The sequence below is a fragment of the Martes martes genome, assembly GCF_963455335.1.
Source record: "Martes martes genome assembly, chromosome: 2".
NCBI classification, from domain to species: Eukaryota; Metazoa; Chordata; class Mammalia; order Carnivora; family Mustelidae; genus Martes; species Martes martes.
In genome coordinates this window covers 74,348,971-74,372,589 of record NC_137889.1, presented here as the reverse complement: position 1 = coordinate 74,372,589, position 23,619 = coordinate 74,348,971, and the positions used below count along the sequence as shown (strand labels likewise).

At 42.4% G+C, this 23,619-nt stretch overlaps 1 protein-coding gene across 1 annotated transcript in view; it reads left to right on the top strand.

The window, feature by feature from the left end:
- CPE (carboxypeptidase E) overlaps window positions 1–12,793 on the top strand; it is a 120,405-nt gene extending 107,612 nt beyond the window's left edge. Inside the window, exons 7-9 of the mRNA XM_080796400.1 lie at window positions 1,285–1,384; window positions 10,248–10,366; window positions 12,006–12,793. Of these exons, the coding sequence (XP_080652526.1) occupies window positions 1,285–1,384; window positions 10,248–10,366; window positions 12,006–12,104 (318 nt within the window). The 3' untranslated portion in view covers window positions 12,105–12,793. The remainder of the gene's footprint in view (window positions 1–1,284; window positions 1,385–10,247; window positions 10,367–12,005) is intronic.
- Window positions 12,794–23,619: the final 10,826 nt, after the last annotated feature.

Below are 23,619 nucleotides of genomic sequence, written 5' to 3'. Positions count from 1 at the left end.
ACTTATTTTTGAATGGTAAGGAAATTTAAAACCTTCATCTCTCTAAGGTTTATAATATTGATAATATCCAGATTATGGTGCCTCAATGAGCATAAAGTACATGTGGGTAAATAATGGCTTGTTTACAAGCTTTCTAAATTTCTTTGAAGAGCCCTCATATTGAGAAATTTAAAGTTTGTATTTTTTTTCTCTGATTTTCTGCTCTATGTGTATCTCTTTTCCTTTTCTCTAAAATTTTTCTGATCCCCAAATTGCCTTTAGAGGAAGGAAGTACATGTTATTTTTGTAGAGTTGTAAAGATTCTGCATTTTTAAAACTAATAGCAAATGCAAAAAGATTTGCTGATTGATAATCCAGGACATCTGTTTGATAAAACATTGTACTGCTGCCAGATTTATTCTCTGATGACAAAGGCAGGCCTGAGACTTATTCTACCTTCTGTGGGAAATATTCCAGTGTTCTCAATAGCAAAAGCAAATTCACTTTCTAGGGCTGGGTGGAGTGAGGATCGAGCTGAGCCTTTGGGAATCTGGGCATCTTCTGTTAATTAATTAAGCTTAATGTATCACCCTTTGGTGTTTCCAGAAGCAGCACTTTCTCAGGGACCTGAAGTGACTCTCTGTTACTTGAAACATATTGACTTAGTTGAATTCTGTTTAAAAATGAAGGAAAAAGCTGCTTTCGTAGTTTGCACTGTAGTTGTCGACTGTGGCTTAATGGAGGGGCGTTATTCTTCCGTTTCCTTTCTAAAACCCAGTCTTCAGTTTTGAAGTTCACAGATCTTTCATGTCACTTATTTTCAGCCCAAAGAATATTGTTAATGGGTTCACTACAAGAGTAGTCACAATCTATCTTTTTACTCAACATGAACAAGTGCTAAAAAGGCTGTAATGTAATTCTTGCTTGCTGGCGGGGGCCATACCCCCTATACACAGGTGACCCAATGTAAGAGGGAGAAAGTCATGAAATCCACTAACGACCAGAACTGCTTTACAGATATGACAGACTTTTGTTTTGTTTTGGTGGTTTGGAAGTTACTTCATTGTCTTTATCTGACACAGAACAAGATGTCAGTTTTCAGGGGATTGCTTCTCATTTGTCCATTTGAGAAAGAACAGTGTAGAGGATGTTCAAAAAAAATTGAGCAGCCTTTTGAGCATATTTTAATCCTTAAACACTGAGGATCTACAGTCTTTTGCTCGAAAAGAAGGAGATTCTTGGTATGAAACGTGTTCTTAGAGCATTTTGAATTTGATTTTTTTTGCTTGTTCTTGACCTTCACAGATACACCGAGGAGTTAAAGGCTTTGTCCGAGATCTTCAAGGGAACCCGATTGCCAACGCCACTATCTCCGTGGAAGGAATTGACCATGACGTTACATCCGGTGGGTGTTCTCTGCCATGATCTGGAGGCTCTAGCGTAACACACAGAGCGTGATTACTTGTCATCCTACTTACAGTTCCTACCCTGTTCTAAGCAAAACAATCGAATGACTTCTGTCTCTTTACCTCCTCCTCTTCCCGCTCTGATAAGTTACATTTCCTTTGTGGGAGCACGTCAGGCAGTTACTTTGTACTTTGGCTGTTGCTGGCTTAGAATTTGGCGCGCAGCAGGTGGCGCTCTTTCCTCGCTCTCTCGGCCCGGGCTGCCCGAGGGGAGCCTCCACTGGAGAGTCTGTGGAGCTCTTGAGGCAAAGGCGAATGAACTCGCTGGAGCTGAAGTATCAGCGTCTTTCTGATGACTCTGAAGTGCTGACAGGCTGTTAATTGGAGGACCTCGGGAGAGAGTGAGAAGGATAGGAAAGAACAATGCCAGTGTATCAGGTGTCTAGGATTTCTCACCTATTTCTTCATTTAATCTGTACCAAAAATCCAGACTTACTACTCAGGGTTAAACAAGGTGTTAACAGGGGGGGAGGAGTCAAGATGGCGGAGAAGTAGCAGGCTGAGACGACATCGGGTAGCAGGAGATCAGCTAGATAGCTTATCTAACCATTGTGAACACCTACAAATCCAACGGGAAATCGAAGAGAAGAAGGGCAACAATTCCAGAAACAGAAAATCGATCACTTTCTGAAAGGTAGGACTTGCGGAGAAGTGAATCCAAAGCGACGGGAAGATAGACCCCGGGGGGAGGGGCCGGCACCCGGCAAGCGGCGGAGCGACGGAGCACAAAATCGGGACTTTTCAAAGTCGGCTCCACTGGGAGACATCGCTCCAGAGGCTAAACTGGGGGGAAACCCAGGCGGGGTCAGCATAACCCCAGGTCCCGCGCGGTCACAGAAGGACTGGGGGTGTCTGAGTGCAGCAGAGCTCGCAGGTATTAGAGCGGGGAAGCCGGCTACAGCGACAAAGCCGAGGAGTGAGCTCTAAGCCCGGGGTTACCTTGTGCCGGTCGCAGGCTGGGTGGGCTCGGAGCGCGGCCGGAGGCCACGGAGACGAAAGCGACCCAGCGCTTTTCTCCAGCTCCAGCAATTGACTGCTTTCCTCGAGGCGCGACCGCAGGCCAGGGAGGCGGGGTGGTAGGCGCTTTGCTCTGAGAGCGCACTGAGGAGCGGAACCCCAAGCTCTCGGCTCCTCCGGGCCGGAGACTGGGAGGCCGCCATCTTCATTCCTGTCCTCCAGAACTCTACGGAAAGCGCTCAGGGAACAAAAGCTCCCGAAAGCAAACCCGAGCGGATTCCTTAGCCCGGCCCCTGGCAAGGGCGGTGCAATTCCGCCTGCGGCAAGGACACTTGAAAATCACTACAACAGGCCCCTCCCCCAGAAGATCAACAAGAAACCGATCCAAAACCAACTTCAGTCACCAAGAACAGCGGAATTCCACAGCAGGAGAAAGCAAATCCTACCTGGACAAAATGACAAGGCGGAAAAACTCACCTCAAAAAAAAGAACAAGAGGCCGTACCGAAGGCTGGAGACCTAATCAATACAGACATAGGTAGCATGACAGATCTAGAGTTCAGAATGACAATTCTCAAGGTTCTAGCCGGGCTCGAAAAAGGCATAGAAGATATTAGAGAAACCCTCTCCGGAGAGATAAAAGCCCTTTCTGGAGAAATAAAAGAACTAAAATCTAACCAAGTTGAAATCAAAAAAGCTATTCATGAGGTGCAATCAAAAATGGAAGCTCTCACTGCCAGGATAAATGAGGCAGAAGAAAGAATTAGTGACATAGAAGACCAAATGACAGAGAATAAAGAAGCTGAGCAAAAGAGAGACAAACAACTACTGGAACACGAGGAGAGGATTCGAGAGATAAGTGACACCATAAGACGACACAACATTAGAATAATTGGGATTCCAGAAGAAGAAGAAAGAGAGAGGGGAGCAGAAGGTATATTGGAGACAATTATTGGAGAGAATTTCCCTAATATGGCAAAGGGAACAAACATCAAAATCCAGGAGATGCTAAGAACGCCCCTCAAAATCAATAAAAATAGGTCCACACCTCGTCACCTGATAGTAAAATTTACAAGTCTGAGCGACAAAGAGAAAATCCTGAAAGCAGCCCGGGAAAAGAAGTCTGTAACATACAAGGGTAAAAACATTAGATTGGCAGCGGACCTATCCACAGAGACCTGGCAGGCCAGAAAGAACTGGCATGACATATTCAGAGCACTAAACGAGAAAAACATGCAGCCAAGAATACTATATCCGGCTAGGCTATCATTGAAAATAGAAGGAGAGATAAAGAGCTTCCAGGACAAACAAAAGCTGAAAGAATTTGCAAACACCAAACCAGCTCTACAGGAAATATTGAAAGGGGTCCTCTAAGCAAAGAGAGACCCTAAAAGTAGTAGATCAGAAAGAAGCAGAAACAATATACAGTAACAATCACCTTACAGGCAATACAATGGCACTAAATTCATATCTCTCAATAGTTACCCTGAATGTTAATGGGCTCAATGCCCCAATCAAAAGACACAGGGTATCAGAATGGATAAAAAAACAAAACCCATCAATATGCTGCCTACAAGAAACTCATTTTAGATCCGAAGACACCTCCAGATTTAAAGTGAGGGGGTGGAAAACAATGTACCATGCTAATGGACATCAGAAGAAAGCTGGGGTGGCAATCCTTATATCAGATCAATTAGATTTTAAGCCAAAGACTATAATAAGAGATGAGGAAGGACACTATATCATAGTCAAAGGGTCTGTCCAACAAGAAGATCTAACAATCTTAAATATCTATGCCCCTAACATGGGAGCAGCCAACTATATAAACCAATTAATAACAAAATCAAAGAAATACATCGACAGTAATACAATAATAGCAGGGGACTTTAACACTCCCCTCACTGAAATGGACAGATCGTCTAAGCAAAAGATCAACAAGGAAATAAAGGCCTTAAATGACACACTGGACCAGATGGACATCACAGATATCTTCAGAACATTCCATCCCAAAGCAACAGAATATACATTCTTCTCTAGTGCACATGGAACATTCTCCAGAATAGACCACATCCTGGGTCATAAATCAGGTCTCAATCGGTACCAAAAGATCGAGATCATTCCCTGCATATTTTCAGACCACAATGCTCTGAAGCTCGAACTCAATCACAAGAGGAAATTTGGAAAGAACGCAAATACATGGAGACTAAACAGCATCCTTCTAAAAAATGAATGGGTCAACCAGGAAATTAAAGAAGAATTGAAAAAATTCATGGAAACAAATGATAATGAAAACACAACAGTTCAAAATCTGTGGGATACAACAAAGGCAGTCCTGAGAGGAAAATATATAGCAGTGCAAGCCTTTCTCAAGAAACAAGAAAGGTCTCAAATACACAACCTAACCCTACACCTAAAGGAGCTGGAGAGAGAACAACAAAGAAAGCCTAAACCCAGCAGGAGAAGAGAAATCATAAAGATCAGAGCAGAAATCAATGAAATAGAAACTAAAAAAACAATAGAACAAATCAACAAAACTAGGAGCTGGTTCTTTGAAAGAATTAATAAGATTGATAAGCCCCTGGCCAGACTTATCAAAAAGAAAAGAGAAAGGACGCAAATAAATAAAATCATGAATGAAAGAGGAGAGATCACAACCAACACCAAAGAAATACAAACAATTATAAGAACATACTACGAGCAACTCTATGGCAACAAATTTGACAACCTGGAAGAAATGGATACATTTCTAGAGATGTATAAACTACCACAACTGAACCAGGAAGAAATAGATAACCTGAACAGACCCATAACCAGTAAGGAGATTGAAACAGTCATCAAAAATCTCCAAACAAACAAAAGTCCAGGACCAGACGGCTTCCCAGGGGAATTCTACCAAACATTTAAAGAAGAATTAATTCCTATTCTCCTGAAACTGTTCCAAAAAATAGAAATGGAAGGAAAACTTCCAAACTCATTCTATGAGGCCAGCATCACCTTGATCCCAAAACCAGACAAGGATCCCACCAAAAAAGAGAATTACAGACCAATATCCTTGATGAACACAGATGCGAAAATTCTCACCAAAATACTGGCCAATAGGATCCAACAGTACATTAAAAGGATTATTCACCACGACCAAGTGGGATTTATTCCAGGGCTGCAAGGTTGGTTCAACATCCGCAAATCCATCAATGTGATACAATACATTAATAAAAGAAAGAGTAAGAACCATATGATACTCTCAATAGATGCTGAAAAAGCATTTGACAAAGTGCAGCATCCCTTCCTGATTAAAACTCTTCAAAGTGTAGGGATAGAAGGCACATACCTCAATATTATCAAAGCCATCTATGAAAAACCCACCGCAAATATCATTCTCAATGGAGAAAAACTGAAAGCTTTTCCGCTAAGGTCAGGAACACGGCAGGGATGTCCGTTATCACCACTGCTGTTCAACATAGTACTAGAAGTCCTAGCCTCAGCAATCAGACAACAAAAAGAAATTAAAGGCATCCAAATCGGCAAAGAAGAAGTCAAACTATCACTCTTTGCAGATGATATGATACTATATGTGGAAAACCCAAAAGGCTCCACTCCAAAACTGCTAGAACTTATACAGGAATTCAGTAAAGTGTCAGGATATAAAGTCAATGCACAGAAATCAGTCGCATTTCTTTACACTAACAACAAGACAGAAGAAAGAGAAATTGAGGAGTCAGTCCCATTTACAATCGTACCCAAAACCGTAAGATACCTAGGAATAAATCTAACCAAAGAGGCAAAGAATCTATACTCAGAAAACTATAAAGTACTCATGAAAGAAATTGAGGAAGACACAAAGAAATGGAAAAATATTCCATGCTCATGGATTGGAAGAACAAATATTGTGAAAATGTCTATTCTACCTAAAGCAATCTACACATTTAATGCAATCCCTATCAAAATCCCATCCATTTTTTTTAAAGAAATAGAACAAATAATCCTAAAATTTATATGGAACCAGAAAAGACCTCGAATAGCCAAAGGAATATTGAAAAAGAAAGCCAAAGTCGGTGGCATCACAATTCCAGACTTCAAGCTCTATTACAAAGCTGTCATCATCAAGACAGTATGGTACTGGCACAAAAACAGACATATAGATCAATGGAACAGAATAGAGAGCCCAGAAATAGACCCTCAACTCTATGGTCAACTAATCTTCGACAAAGCAGGAAAGAATATCCAATGGAAAAAAGACAGCCTCTTCAACAAATGGTGCTGGGAAAATTGGACAGCCACATGCAGAAAAATGAAATTGGACTATTTCCTTACACCACACACGAAAATAGACTCAAAGTGGATGAAGGACCTCAATGTGCGAAAGGAATCTATCAAAATCCTTGAGGACAATGCAGGCAGCAACCTCTTTGACCTCAACCGCAGCAACTTCTTCCTAGGAACATCGCCAAAGGCAACAGAAGCAAGGGCAAAAATGAACTATTGGGATTTCATCAAGATCAAAAGCTTTTGCACAGCAAAGGAAACAGTAAACAAAACCAAAAGACAACTGACAGAATGGGAGAAGATATTTGCAAACGACCTATCAGATAAAGGGCTCGTATCCAAAATCTATAAAGAGCTTATCAAACTCAATACCCAAAGAACAAATAATCCAGTCAAGAAATGGGCAGAGGACATGAACAGACATTTCTGCAAGGAAGACATCCAGATGGCCAACAGACACATGAAAAAATGCTCCACATCACTCGGCATCAGGGAAATACAAATCAAAACCACAATGAGATACCACCTCACACCAGTCAGAATGGCTAAAATTAACAAGTCAAGAAATGACAGATGTTGGCGAGGATGCGGAGAGAGGGGAACCCTCCTACACTGTTGGTGGGAATGCAAGCTGGTGCAACCACTCTGGAAAACAGTGTGGAGGTTCCTCAAAAAACTGAAAATAGAGCTACCCTACGACCCAGCAATCGCACTCCTGGGTATATATCCTAAAGATACAAACGTGGTGCTCCGAAGGGGCACGTGCACCCGAATGTTTATAGCAGCAATGTCCACAATAGCCAAACTGTGGAAAGCGCCTAGATGTCCATCAACAGATGAATGGATCAAGAAGATGTGGTATATATACACAATGGAATACTATGCAGCCATCAAAAGACATGAAATCTTGCCATTTGCGACGACGTGGATGGAACTAGAGGGTATCATGCTTAGCGAAATAAGTCAATCGGAGAAATATAACTATCATATGATCTCTTTGATATGAGGAAGGGGAGATGCAAGGTGGGGGGGTTTGGGGGGAGGTAGGAAAAGAAAAAATGAAAAGATGGGATTGGGAGGGAGACAAACCATAAAAGACTCAATCTCAAGAAACAGACTGAGGGTTGCGGGGGGGAAGGGGGACGGGAGAGGGTGGTGGGGAAATGGACATTGGGGAGGGTATGGGCTATGATGAGTGCTGTGAAATGTGTAAACCAGATGATTCACAGACCTGTACCCCTGGGGATAAAAATACATTATATGTTTATTAAAATAAAAAATTAAAAAAAAAAAAAAAAACAAGGTGTTAACAGCATGGAGGTGGATATTAGTTATTTCTGAGTTCAAAGCCCCATTTCCGTTTTCCCTGTTTGGGGATGAGGATATATTTTCCTCGCAAACCTGCCTACCCCTGTTAATCAACATTCATGCAGCTTGTTTTAGTTTAACTGTCATTTGTTGGGGCCTTTTCAACAACAACAATATGTTTTTAGGGAGGAACTATTGGCATATTTCTATACCTTATAATTAATGAGCATTTACCTTATTTCCCAAATCACTCTATACCATTACCTCTTTCTTAACCTCCTCATTTATGACTTGGGTATTTAAAAAAATCCTTAACATTTGCCCACCTAAAGCTCCATTTATTTATCTATTCAACAAATATTTATCAACACCCCCCTAAGTGCCAGCACATCTTGCCAACCAGTATACCGGAATTTGTGCCAAGACATTGCCCCCTTAGTCCTCGGGGGAGCTTGGAGAAGGCACCTAGGCCTCGGTCCTCTCTGGCCACAGGGAGCCTCTTCCGTCTGTTAACCTGAGTGCCAGAGAGATACGCTTTCTCTGCATTCCATGACTCAGGCATTTTATGGAACTCTAACATGGGAAATACACATAGGCAGGAAGGAATGAAATCTGAGGAGACTCTCCATCTTTTTGAGGGCAGGGTAAGAAGGGGGAATGGGGCCCGAGGTAGTGAAAGAATGAAATGAATTGTCCTGGAAACCCAGAAGGGTTTCAAGAAGGAGGGAGTGATTGGGCGTGCCAAGTAAGATGAACCTTGTGAATGAACCAGCATGGAGGATCCCGACAGAATCTGTTTCCATGGGACAGTGGGAGCCTCCTTGGAGGGTCTAAGAGAGAACCGGAGAGACGTTAGAAATAGAGAGTACTGACAGATCTCTTCAGACGTTTTACTGTAAAGCAACGGTGATCAGTGATGCCCCAGCTGAAAGGAGATGTGGGAGTCAGAGGAAGATTGGAAGAGATGGTCACAGGGGCTTTTCTTTTTTCTGGTTTTATTTTCACAGTGAAATAAGATGGAAAGCATCAACTGAGAGTGAGGATGAAGAGGATATGTCAGGGTGTTAGGAAGAAGAAGAAAGTGTGAAATGTCTGCTAAGGCCTTGCTACTCAAAGTGTGGCCCTGACCAGCCCCTGAATTCAGCACAGCCTTGGAGCTGGTTAGGAATGCAGAATCTCAGGCCTCACCCCAAGGCTAGTGAATTAGAATTTGCACTGTACCAGTTTCCTAGGTGATTGATCTTCACTGTTCTAGGAAGATGAGAGTGTGGAAGGACCAGGGAGGAAGGGACTAGGAGGAAGGGCGGTTCCGTGCCCTCGGTTAGGTCGGTGTATATGCGTCAGAGACCGAGGAGCATGGTGGTGTGTTTCCTCCAGCTCCATGGGGGCAGGTGGAGCTCCGGAAATGAGCCAGGGCTGGTGGCTTGTCAGGCATGTATAACCAAGAGGGAAAAGCAGGTGATGGGTTGAAGGCACATGTGAGACTGATGATGTAGGAGTGGCCTGGGATCCTAACGAGATGAGGAGGGAGCTGTGGACATGTGGGGTGAGAAAGAGTATGACCCCTGCCTTTGCTTAAGAATTCTCCAGAGAACTTGTTGAAAATGCAGTCCCTCCACACCAGCACTCCAGACCAACATATTCTGAATCTTCAGAAGTAGAAATTTCTAGCAAGTCCCTGGTTTCGGATGAGGCTGTCTTGGGTCACACTTTGTGACACACTGATTAGCTTCAGTCCATAAGGAGTTCACGGCAAGATACTTGGCCAGACTTGGAACACAGCACCAGATGCTCTGACTCCAGGATTGGGGGCTTTATTTATCTTTTTAACTGTGTCACTCCTGACGTGATTATGAGGATCCATTGTCTTCAAAGATTTATTGAAAATTTGACATTAATATCTGTAAAATTGCCATTAGAAATTACTTCCTTTAGGGGCACCTGGATAACTCAGTCAGTTAAGCATCTGCCTTCAGCTCAGGTCATGATTCCCACATGGGGCGCCCTACTCAATGGGGAGTCTGCTTTTCCCTCAGGCCCTTCCCCCTGCATGTTCTCTTGCTTGCTCTGTCTCTTTCAAATGAGTAAGTAAAAAATCTTTAAAAAAAAAAAGTACGTATTTCTCTAAGAGAGTGTAACATTCATTTCAATGGCGTTTTATCAAATTCCGTAAACATGTATTTTAAAAACAGGGAATCAGAGAAGTCGAACTGAGGTATAGTGGGTATTCCTAAAATGGCATAATTATGTGAGTGGATATTTTGTTTCCCTACAGCGAAGGATGGTGATTACTGGAGATTGCTTGTACCTGGGAACTATAAACTCACAGCCTCTGCTCCGGGGTATCTGGCAATAACAAAGAAAGTAGCAGTTCCTTATAGCCCTGCTGTTGGGGTAAGAAATCGTAATGGCTAAGATTTATTGAGCTCTCTGTGTGTGTCACACATATTCAAATGATGTATGTTTAGTCTTCATAATGACCCTGTGAGGTAGGTACCACTATTACCTCCATTTAACAGATGAGAAAACCGTGGCCAAGCAAAGGCAGGTGACTTGACCAAGGGCTCCTTGCTTGATTTTATGCTACTTAGTGCAAAGCTCCCTTATCGTTTCTCAGTTTTTTTTGGAAGACATCCACAAGAAAATCAAATAGAACTTAACAAAATCAAACTTTTATTTGCCGCATTGATGTCAATCTAAAATCTCATTTTAGAAATTTCGAAAATGAGATTTCTGTTCCATTTATCTTTTTATTTCTAGAATCCAGTACAATATTCAGTGAGCATTTGGAAAAAATAATTCTCTCTCTCAGGTGATCTTAGGCATTAACCAAATATGTATTAAGTACATATTATGAGAGAGACCCTCTGCTAAAAGCTATCAATAAGTACATCTTATTTAAGTCGGTGTCACTTATTTTGCTGGTAAGGTGATGATGATGAGACCATAACTCCTCTTGGCAGGGTTCTAGGGCATTCTGCAATCTTTGCATTACATTTTTGCAACCAGGGAATGGCTGGCAGGATTTCCAATCGAAAGGCTTTCTTAAAAGGAGTTTGCTGCATTTTTGTGCATACATTTTGTGCATACAGCCAAAGTTTGGACTATAAGTACTTGGCTTCGCAAATAGAATATCTTAGTTGTTACCTGGTGCTTTGGTTTTCATTGAGTGTCTATGTACATTAGGCTGTATATGTATTAAAATCAAGAGGTAATTTTGGGCAAGTGAAACCTAGGAAAAAGTAGCCCCAGAAACAGGTTGTTAAATGTTCAATTATGTGGCTCTTAGCCTTTCTGACCAGTGTTACTTGAAGAAGGTAGTGCGTGTTATATTCCTAAATAACCAGGGGCTTAGTGGCCAGATCAAGGAACCTTACTTCTATTTGCAATGAAAGCAGGGGTATCTAGAGGGACTGAGGAGGATTGAGGTTGAGAAGTACAGGTTTTGAATAGCCTTTTATGCTGAAGTCCGTGGATTTCCATAGACCTGCTGAGAACTTCCAGTTTGCACAGAGTTGAGTTCCTGGGCCACTGGCCTCTCTGGTGGTTTGGAGATGTATATGTCTCTGTCACTTACCTTAGCAGATTCAAGATTCTGGAAAGCAGTACCTGTGGTTTGGGACACCAGGACACTGAACTACATTCTACCATCTTTCCCCAGTTCTTAGGAGAAAATTCAAGGTTTATGGACATTCAGTGAATACTCAAAGGGAAAAAATTAATTATAAATTACATCTTCTTATTGAGGGGAAAGATTGCCTTTAAATAAGCGGCTTTTAAATAATCTGCTTTTAAATAATCCTACAAGACTGTAAGATCAAAGCACATTTCAAACATAATGGCTTTTGATTTTTTTTTTCCCCCTTCTGAAAGTATCTTGTTTATCACAAGAGATTTGTAGGATATACTTTAATTCAGGTGGCTATACTAAGCTTATTCTATAAGCTCTAGAACTATGCTCATTTTTAAAATTTCAGCTTTTAAAAACACACATGCAGTTTGGTAAAAATATATTCTTGATTTCCTCCTTTAGGTTGATTTTGAACTGGAGTCATTTTCTGAAAGGAAAGAAGAGGAAAAGGAAGAATTGATGGAATGGTGGAAAATGATGTCAGAAACTTTAAATTTTTAAAAGAAGCTTCTAAATAGCTGCTTTTAATCATTATCTATACAATATAGTATGACGTAACGTGACCATTTTCTTTTAGATTTTGTGCAGTATTTAACACTGATTTATTTTGTAATCATTTCAATATTAATAAACACTACTTAAACTAAATAACTAGACTTTTAGGTGAAAATATAAGAACTTGATCTGTTTCTTCTCATATAGCATTCATTTTCCTACATATACTACAAGGAGGACTGTAGCAAATGTTTAAGCGATCTTGCTATTTTAGACTTAAATGCAATATTCCACGTGTTATTTACGATACGGAAACTTTTTGAGTAACTCTAGCTTTTCAAAATTAATGAAGTGCTTTTAATGTCGTTGGTGACGATGCCACATAGTGAATACTGCTGAAAAGGTCAAGGGCTACAGCATGGAGTGGTGGGCACTATACTGCACGATTTCAATAGTTCAGTATAAATTGTCATTTGTCTCGTGCTGACTAGCTATATAAACATGATCATGTTAATGCATTTTATGGATGGGAAGGAAATGCAAATGTTTAGGAAGAGGTCTTATGATGAGAATGGAAATCGACTTCTTGCTTGTACATATGGGGGCTATACTGTTGTATTATTCAGCCTGTTAATGCTACTTAAAGCTTAAGGGTTGTCGATTGGTCTAGAATTGCATTCTGAATGAATAAAGGTAAAAAAAAAAATATCCCCACGGTCTTTACTTTATTTTAGTTCTCTATGATTTTTAGTCTAGAGTTGTGGTCTTGGGATGAAAAGTCTTTTTCCTATAATGGCCTCTTACTTGCTAATCCTTGCCATTTTAAAATTAATTCATTAAATAAGATGGTATTTATTTATTTGAGAGAGAGAGGCAGGAGAGCGAAAACATGCATGAGCTGGGGGAGCAGCAGAGGGAGAGGGAGAGGGAGAAGCAGACTCCTCGCTGAGCAGGGAGCCTGACATAGGGCTTGAGTCCCAGACCATGAGATCACAATGTGAGCTAAAGTTAGCCACTTAACTGACTGAACAAGCCAGGCACCCCTATCTTTGCCATTTTAAAATTTATCCAGTGGCTGCTGTTTGTCAAGCACAGTGCAGACCCTGTGCGTGTTATTGGTGGACAAAAGTTTCTGACTCCATGGATCTTATGGATCAGTTGTGGACATAGATTTTAAATAAATGTACACAGAAATGAGTATGTAACTATCTATCATGATGAGTAAGATGGCAGGAAAGAATAGGGTGTTCAGAAAAAGAGAATGACCGAGAAACTTAAATTAGACTGGCTGAGGGGACTCAGAAATAGGCTCTTGATGCATGTAAGCCCACGCCTAAAATAGGAGCAGGTATGGGCAATGCAGTGTAGGGGTGTGTGTGTGTGTGTGTGTGTGTGTGTGTTAGTGGTGGTGGTGGTGGTGGTGGTGGTGTGATGGTGTGGTTGATTACTATCCAGGTAGGTTTTTGTTAATGTAATGTTAACTGTTGTAATACCAAACCTCCAAATATATAATGCCTTAAGCACAATAAAAGTCGATTTTTGACTCCGATATCTGTAAGACATACCTGAAGTCACTTCTGCCCATGGCTCATTGCCCAGAGCTTGTTGAATCACCATCTTTGGTGGGCAGCACTGTCACTACTATAGTTCTCCTTTCTGGTTGCCAACATAGGTTTGCTCCCTTTTTTCCAAATACAGAATTCACTTGACCTCTCCACAAGTGAGGTAACTTAAAGCTTGGAGCCTCAAGTCTGGGATTTTTGAGGGATCTCACAATGGCCTCTCTATTAGATCATCTTGTGGCCCCTCTTGCTCTCCAAATCTACAAACCAAAAAGACAGTTTATAGGCATCTTTCTCACCCAGCATAAAATAGAATAAGGTCAATATGTCAGTAAACACTCCTCCTTGGAACGGTGAGGAAGGAGAGATGCACAGTATTTGATGGTCTGCAGCAATTCTGTCTGCAGCAATAGCTTGTCACGTGGGTTTGCCTAACTGAACATGCAGGAAATATGGGGGAGCAAGTAGAATATCTGCCTCTGCCAGAAGACTATACAGACCAAGTTGGCTATGCATGCAACTGTGGGAAGGCGGGCTTAACTCCATGTAGCCTTGCCTTTGCATCCATTTGTCGTGATGCGGGGTTTCAAGGGTCCCTGCTTTCCTGGTCCTGCTCTCAACATGCTCTGATTTTATCAAATGAAGGGTCTAGAATGGAGTGCTGTTGGGAGGGAAAGTCCTCCTGGTCAGCAAAGATCTCCACCGGAATAAAGCTCCTGGCCTCTAGTCCTACTTCTCACTTACTCCTTCCTGCAGAGAAGTCAGTCCCTTAATTGTTAGGTGATGACAGGTGAGCTAATCTAATTGGGTGGGACAAATCCATCAAATGACTGTAAGCTTCCTTTCACTTTCTTCCCTACCCTAGGAAGAGGCAGCTCCAGACTCTCCCTGGGGAACCAAGTGTACAGACTTTGGGTGTGTGTGCAGGGACAGAGGAAGGGCTTGTGGGCCTAGAATTTTAACAGACTCTTTGTTCTACAGATCTAACATCACTTTCTCCAATTAGTTTATCAATGATAAAGCTGACTGTTTAACCTCTGTCTGTTGGCCTCCCATGTTTTACTTTTCAAGGGGTCCTGAGCTCAGGAATGGAAGAAATGGGGATTATATGCTGAATCCCTAAAATCTTCAAAAAAGTATAATATTTTAATACATTAGAAGCTTTTTTTTCCCCAAAGGTCAAGTGGGACCAGTCCCTCTCTCATTTTGACTATCGAACTTCTCTTAATACAATCTAAGATGGACTGACATTTTTTGGAGGTTTCATGTCACATTGTTGCCTCATATAAATTTGGCACAAATGAAAATTCTGCATTAAAGTTTTTTATTTGGTTTGAAAGTAAATGTTAGAACAGGCATGAATGTGGAGGATCTGAAGGTTGAGAATTAAACAGGTTTGTGTTCTGAACAACAGGGCTAAATTGTTGTAGGTAACAAAAATCAGAAAGGGAGGGGACTGGGGAGTTGATTTTTATGAAATAATGAATACATTTTAAACTTTGCTTTTTTTTCCCCTCTCATCGACAATGAAAAATCAGACACATTATTATGGAAGCTAATCTCCACTCACATTTTGGTTTTCAATTCTTTACATAAACAAAGATAAACATTTCTTGTAGGAAGGGAAACATGAACTTTGATATTCATATTTTATTTGCACAACCTCTGAAATCTTTCCATGATTTGGTGTTGTGGGAGGCTAAAAAATCATCATTTGTTCCAACATATGACTCAACTTCTCTTCTCAAAATTCTCATGAGGAATTCTTCTCTGGATAGAACTGGACAGCATTTGGAGGTTCTGCCTCAGAAATGTCAAGATGGAATGTACTCACTTATAAATATACTCTATCCTGGTTTTGCTGTTCTTAGGTAAACATCATTCTAGGAGGGCACCTGGGTGGCTCAGTCGTTAAGCATCTGCCTTCAGGTCATGATCCCAGGGCCCTGGGATCGAGTCCTGCGTTGGGCTCTCTGCTCAGTGGGAAGCCTGCTTCTCCCTCTCCCACTCCCCCTGCCTGTGCCCCCTCTCTCACTGTGTCTCTATCTATGAAATAAATAAAATCTTAAAAAACAAACAAACAGGGGCGCCTGGGTCGCTCAGTGGGTTAAAGCCTTTGCCTTCGGCTCTGGTCATGATCCCAGAGTCCTGAGATTGAGCCCCGCATCCGGCTCTCTGCTCGGCAGGGAGCCTGCTTCCTCCTTTCTCTCTGCCTGCCTCTCTGCCTACTTGTGATCTCTATCTGTCAAATAAATAAAATATTTAAAAACAAATAAACAAACAAACAAAAACACCATTCTAGGTACTTATCAATGTTCTAATTCTGTACCCTTTCTATCTTTCTACTAGATAGTCAGCCAGTGAATCAGTTCAATCATAACCTGGGTTTCTAGCATAGTACATAACTTTAGTCTTCTGTGATTTATTTAAGTCATTGCAAAATTCCCTGAGAATCAGAAATGAAATCTTGCCATTTGTGATGACCTGGATGGATCTAGAGGGTATTATGCTTAGTGAAATAAGTCAATCAGAGAAAGACAATTATCATATGATCTCCCTGATATGAGGAAGTTGAGAGGCAATGTGGGGGTGTTGGGGGGTAGGAAAGGAATAAATGAAACAAGATGGGATCGGGAGGGAGACAAACCATAAGAGACTCTTAATCTCACAAAACAAACTGAGGGTTGCTGGGGGGAAGGGGTAGGGAGAGGATGGTGGGGTTATTGACACTGGGGAAGGTATGTGCTATGGTGAGTGCTGTGAAGTATGTAAACCTGGCGAGTCAGACCTGTACCCCTGGGGCTAATAATTCATTATATGTTAATAAAAAATTTAAAAAATTAAAAAAAAAAGGCAAAGATGTGGCTTACCTGGGTTAAGAGTCATCAGTGACTATGGCCTGTAGTGGCTCAGAAAAGAAAAATCACCTTATTGAAAATTTTCATGATGCCAGGGCCTACAAGGTTAATTTTGTAGGTTGCTGTGTTTTCTTCTACTCCTTCTAATTTTTAACCTATCTTAGCTCTCTTTTTTTTGCTTTTCCCTCCTGTTCTTTTATTCTTTCTTTTCCTTTGAAGATTCATTCAGCAATTACTAAATGCTCATTCTGTGATCTTGAGCAGAGATTGTAATAACCCATCTCCATGGTCTATGGCCATGGCCATTACCATGGTAGTCACCACCATTATCAAGCATATATCTGGTGCCACACCTCGTGCTGGGCATTTGAATGAAATGCAGTATTTTGAAACCCCACCATGAAGCTGTAAGACAGGAAGTGTTGCAGCATTCCTGTCTAACAGACGAAGAAACAGATTCAGAATTTAAGTTAAATTCCATACTTCACAGAGCTAAGAGTAAGTGGTAGACCAGGATTAAAACTCATGTCTGCCTGACCTCAAGTCTATCTGTTTTTACCTCACTTCACTTCTTTAGCATGATCCAAAAAGCGTTATATTGATTAAGCATACCTTTGTTTTAAATTCCTTTGACTGCTTCACATACGCTGATCGCTATACTTTCAGTTTCTGGGCAGGTTTATTACCCACCCTTTAAAGATAATTTTAAAACATTCTGCAAATAAATACAACCAGCTCCTGTTTTACAGCTTCTTGCTAGGTGGAATTACTATGAATACAGTTAGTGTGATCCGATTCCCAGTGGACCTGGTGATGTTTGGCACAGATATTATGCTTGACCACAATTAATGCTGCAAAGAGACACACAGCATGTCCAGTAACCTACAGCAGAACAGGACAGGTGAAGAGAGGATGTGGCATGACAGCTGCCTCCTTGTCCCTCACTTCCTCCATGGGGGCAGAGAATTCCTGAGAAGCTGACCAGAGCAGGCTCTGGTAGCAGAAGTTCAGTCCGTCTTGAAGTTGTAGACAGGGCAGACTACAGTGAGATGGAGAGGGAGGGTATAAAGTGAAGTATTAGGGTTCCTGAAATCAGACAGAAAATTGATGAAGACAATGCTTTAATAAAGGAATAAATTAAGGGACACAGGCCCTTAGGTTCAAGGAGGCTATCCGTGGATAGTGAGGCTTCTGCTCCCCGACATGGTTCCTGGCCAGTCTATAATCCAATCTGTAATCCTGGCAAGAAGGGGCCTGTGGTGCACATATTAAGTTAATTAATATATGTAAAGCACTTAGAAAACTGCTTGGCATGTAACAAGTGGTCAAAAACGTAATGACTTGTACTCAACAACACTTTATTATTATTCAAAAATGTGTGGTTAGGAACGCCTGGGTGGCTCAGTCAGTGGAGGATCCAACTCTTGTTTTCGGCTCAGGTCAGGATCTCATGGGTTGGGGGATCCAGCCCCATGTTGGACTCCGTGCTCAGCGGGAGCCTACTTGATAGATTCTCTCCCTCTGCCCCTTCTCCTACTCTGTCTTCCTCTTTCTCTTTCTCTCAAATAAACAAATCTTAAAAAAAAAAGGGTGATTATTTTTATTACTCTTACTATTGTTGCAAGATTAAGTTATGAGATTTGCTACTTGGAAACTGGGACCATGGGAGAAACCCAGGTAGAAGACCCACAGGTGGGACCAGTGCTTGGAAATGAGGTGGAAACCTAGTTATTGTAAGAGCGATGATGTAATATAGGGGGGCAGTTAAGATAAAAATATACCTATGTTACATCAAGATCAGTCTTGGTGCTCACAGTTCACCCAAGTCTGTTGATGGTATTCAGTCGAGAGCACAAATAAAGAGGCATAAAATTGGCTGGACCTCTTGCAAAAGGGTATTCTTTAGTAATAATGTTAGCATCAACTCTAATGTGCTTGACTAACTGAAAAATAATTTAAAGAATTACTTGTATTGTTTCTACTCATTGCTGTGTTTAATCAGCAATATGAAGGTCAGATGATACAATGAGAAAGATAAAAGCATAATGAATTTATACTTCAGGATTTGTGAGGTTAGTACCCAACGTGCTCTGTGAAAACTTAGTGTTTCTGAAATGTTACCATCCAACTGTCATCTGGTGATGAGAGTGATGGAAGCTGTAGAGACTGCCCAAAAGTTCTGGGTGATTGGATGTGCACTTCTACCTACAGGTACTTGTCCGAGGAATGAACATAAGCTCAGAGAGAAGGTGGGCAGCATACACTTGAACTAAGATGTTCCAACATTAACCTAAAAATAAAACCAGAGCATTGTCAACAGCAAGCAACCTGAAACTGTTAGAAATGTAGTGGGAAGAAAACACTTCATGAAAGACATCCACATGAATAACCCTGCCTCTTTTTCTCTGTAAACTTTATAAACACTTACCCAATTACCTACAGCAGTTGCTACAAAACAGGAAGAAAGACAGTCTTTTTCTCATAGTTTTTTTTTTTTTTAAAGATTTTATTTATTTAATTGACACAGAGAAAGAGATCACAAGTAGGCAGAGCAGCAGGCAGAAAGAGAGGGGGAAGCAGGCTCCCCGCTGAGCAGAGAGCCCCATGCTGGGCTGGATCCTAGGACCCTGAGATCAAGACCTGAGCAGAAGGCAGCGGCTCAACCCCAGGCGCCCCTCATACTTTTTTTCTATACAATTTCTCAAAATTTAACTTGCTGGCTCTGTGTCTTGAAGTTGATCTGGTTGGAATCCTGTTCATAGACTTAAGAAAACTGACATGTGAACAGGATATTTGACGAATTGCTAAAACAGCACAGTTGATTATTAGAAGATAAAACATAGCACATGTATAAAATCTGTAAACCAGAAATTTCATGAATTTGAATATTATGATAATACAGTCTTCTGAATGTCCTGATTACATGACTTACAATTTTTTCAGTGAACCCTCTGGCTAAAACTGCTATTTCTTCTTACCCACACTCACACTAATATTTATTCTAGAAATTCCTTAAAAAAATGCCCTTGCAATGAAACAGTCTCAAAGCAGCTGGCCACAGTCACTTGCCTACAGCTACCCTTTGCTCCAGAAACTTCACGGCAGATTTTCCTCTGTGTTTATTTTAAACCTTACATTTGAAGAGCAAGATGGTGAGGAAACAGCAGTGAGTCTAACCAGAGCTTCATAAATTTGTTGCCACGGCTTCTCTGGCTGCATGAACCACTGCTGTGGGATTTGGGGTCTGGTGAGGGAAGATTAAAACGGTGGGCGGTGCAGCATTCTTCGCTTTAAACCTTAAAATATATTTTTCTTACGCATTAAATACACAGAGGTATTTCAAAGCCAAGTATGTGTGTAATTAAAGTAAGAAAACGCCCGCTTTCTGCACACCTCAAGGTCCCGACCGCCACACTTCCTCTTTGTCAGTCCGTGGGAGGCGCGGACAGATCTGCAGAGCTGACAGGCAGACCTGAAAAGAGGAATTAGATGCTGGAATCTTGGTTGGGTCCTTCGCCAAGCCTAACAGGCGTGCAGACTCCTGCCCGCACGAACTCGGTCGTGTTATCTCCTCTTCCTCTTATTCACCCACGCGGAAGTGGCAATAGGGCCCTGGGCTATCCTGGAGTGCGGTGGGGGACTGGGGGGGTACCCTAACTTCCTAACCGAGGCAGCTAACCACCTAACTACCCATCCGCAGACCCTGCACGTGGCCAACTTAGGTGTTTGGAGAGCGTGATCATTATGGATGGATCCTTTGGGACGGTAGCTCAAGAAACAAACAAAAAATAGTAGGGCAGAAAGTACTTTTTTTCCACACTTACGACTCACCTTCAAACCCACTATCATTTTTGAGTTTTTGCAGCCTAGAATATGGTGCCCATTTCTCATACTTTTCTGTTTTCCTGATCTCCTGTCTCCCAGATACATTTTCTGTCACAGACATTCATAATTTCCCTTTGCCTGTTGTCTTTCTTTCTCCTCTGCCTCCTCTATCCCTCCTTCTTTGCTCTCTCTCCCTACTTTCTAGACCTCTGAAGCTCATGACTGCATTCATCCAGGAAGCCACTGAGGGCAAACTGCTTAGACTGTCCTCTTCCTCCCCCTGTCAGCCTTCCCTCTGGAAGGGGCCATCCTCTGAAAAGGCCTTCCTTAGCCTGAGCTCCTCTCAGGGCAGCTTGTCATCTAGAGAACCCCCCCTTGACCTTCTCCATCACCATATAACTAACTCCCCCAAGCCCAGCCCTGACCCCAGGAGCCTAGATCCTAATTTTGGAGTCTGTCCTGGCTTATCTGGAACCGGCCTCCCGGGTGACACCGAAATTCCGTGAAGAGTTACGTTGCTTCCTTCACTATTGACATATATGAGAAGCCACAAACAGACTCACTGGACACTGGGAAGGATGAACTCAAGAGCGGACAGTGTGGCGGAGAAGACAGAGCCCTGGACTCAGCTCGTCCCTGAGCAGCAGCCACAGCTTGTTGAATGATCGTCTCAGGGAGCGGGCACCTCTGAGAACCTCAGTCTCCCCATATTGAGCTGGAAGACAGTCTGGTTGCTTTTTAGATATTTATTAAAGTTCTTTTCCTACTGATCTCGTAAGTCTGTGGCTAGGACATTTCCTGTAGAATATAAGGGAAGGTCAAAATGGAAGGCACACGAAAATCTTTAGGTTGTGATTAAAATATGCCATGGTTCAGAAATAGCTTTGAACTGGACAGCGAGATCTGGCCATAAAATATGATGATGACCCCTAGCTGTTGATAATGTTGACTCCCTGAGTGAGACAAGCCCTCCAGTCCCCAGACCGACTCCCTGCACCACCACACCCTCACAGAGTGAAGCTAAGGAATGGCCAGAAGCCTGAGCCAGAGGACTCAGCCAGCACTGGCGCTGATAATGGGGCACAGGAACCGGGGCAAGAGGGAGCGAGGTTGGGGGCTTAAGGGGTGGGGGTGGTTGTCAGGGAGGCTGCAGCTGGGCTCAAATCTGAAGTGTGGAAGGATGGTCTGACTCTACCCATAGCCTTCTGATACAGGACCTGTCTCACCCTCTCCCTCTCTCTTCCCCTCTCCCCTCCCCTCATTCTCTTCCTCTCCATCCTTCTTTTAAAAAATTTTTTATTTATTTATTTGAGAGAGAGAAAGTGAAAGAGAGCATGAGAGCAGAGAAGGTCAGAGGGAGAAGCAGAATCCCCATGGAGCCAGGAACCTGATGCAGGACTCGATCCCGGGACTCCAGGATCATGACCTGAGCGGAAGGCAGTTGCTTAACCAACTGAGCCACCTAGGTGCCCCTCTCTCCATCCTTCTGATATAGGACCTGTCTCATCCTCTCTCTCTCTCCCTGCCTCCCCCCTCCTCTCATCCTCTTCCTCTCCATCCCAATCTCTACCTCTATATCCAGCTGTGCCCAGGAGCCATCAGCACCTCATTCAGGATCAGCCATGCCCGCTGGGTGGTTGAGGGGTACCAGAACTCTGAGCAGATTCTGTCCTGGAACCTGAGACGTGGGAGAAGAGACACTCTCTGTATTCAACAGACCTGTCTCTTTTTCATTTTTAAGAACCTCAGTTAGGGGCGCCTGGGTGGCTCACTGGGTTAAAGCCTCTGCCTTCAGATCAGGTCATGATCCCTGGGTCCTGGGATCGAGCTACCCATCAGGCGCTCTGATCAGCAGGAGGCCTGTTTCCCTTCCTCTTTCTCTGCCTGCCTCTCTGCCTACTTGTGATCTCTGTCGAATAAATAAATAAAATCTTAAAAAAAAAAAAAAAAACCTCAGGCTAAAATGCCCACTTCTTAAAGTGAGCTGAGAAAAGTTGTCTTTAAACTTCTCTCCACAGCTCAGAGGCCTTTTTGAAATAGTCTTCTTGCTTCCTTATCAGAATAGTGTTGAAGAACACTGAACTTGTAAGGCAAAACCGCTGTGCTATGGTCATGCGTGCAATTATGATGATGTTTGTATCACTATATGTGTGTGTGCCCAGTAATAGCAAAGTTGTCAAGATGCCACTGTGGACAAATTGTGCATAATTTCTGGGGGAAAAAAAAGTATTTCTGAGTTTTAAAAAGCATGTTACTTTTTTTCCTGCAGGAGGTCGTTTTGCTAAAAGACAAAAGCAAGTACGTAACTATGTCCAAGTGAGAAAAAGACACTCCGCCTCAAGCTGCTTTGTGGTCACGTAGCCACAAATATTCCTCAGGTATAAAGCCACTTTGTAGAATTCAGATCACATAAACTTTTGGTTTTAAAATATTGCACTCTATGTGAACTTCTGTTAATTATTGAATGTCAAACTTTGTCCTGGTCCGGCATATCTTTTCTACCTCCCCCTCCTCCCCCTTTTACCCCTTCTCTTCCTCCCCCTCACACCGCCCCTTCCCCCTCCTCCTCCTCCTTCCTCCTCTTTCTTCTTCTTTGTCTTCCTCCTCTTCTCCTCCTTCTCCCCCTCTCCTTTCCCTTCATCTTCCCCTCTTTAAAAACCATCGTTTAGGATACAGGGAGGAGGCCAGGGCATGCTGGCTAGCTAGTGACTAAATATTTCAGGATGCCAATGTTAACCCAAACTGAGAGCGGATCTCCAGGGCTAGTAGGGAGCACTTGGCGCTTCGCGTTCACTGGAAGTCACAGTTCAGAAGAGTTCCGTTTACTCTTTTCTTTTCCCTCCATATGGACGTACCACAGAAGAGCCGCTTAGCACAGTGCCTGGGTCATCGTTAAGTGCTCAACAAAGCCTACCTCTTAAGTTTGCCTCTTGTTTATTTTGGCTTCCTTTACCAGTGAGTTATAGTATGTGTGAAAGAAAGCATCACAGAATCTGTCAGGAAAACGAGCTTTGGCTGTATATCCAAGGTCTAGAAGAAATTACGATGGGGCAGGATGAACTTGGGTTGAGGTTGTCTGAGAGCACGATGGAAGGAAAATGGACTTTCCTATACTCTCTCCCCATTCCTTCTGGGTGTGGTTTGGCACTGTTTTCTTTGGAATCTGGTTTTGGAGAACCAGAGTCCTTTTGCTCTAACAAGCATTTAGGCCCTCTGAGCTCCAAACAGTAACTGGACTGAAGGGTGGGTGCAAGAAACAAATTGCATGTGAAATAA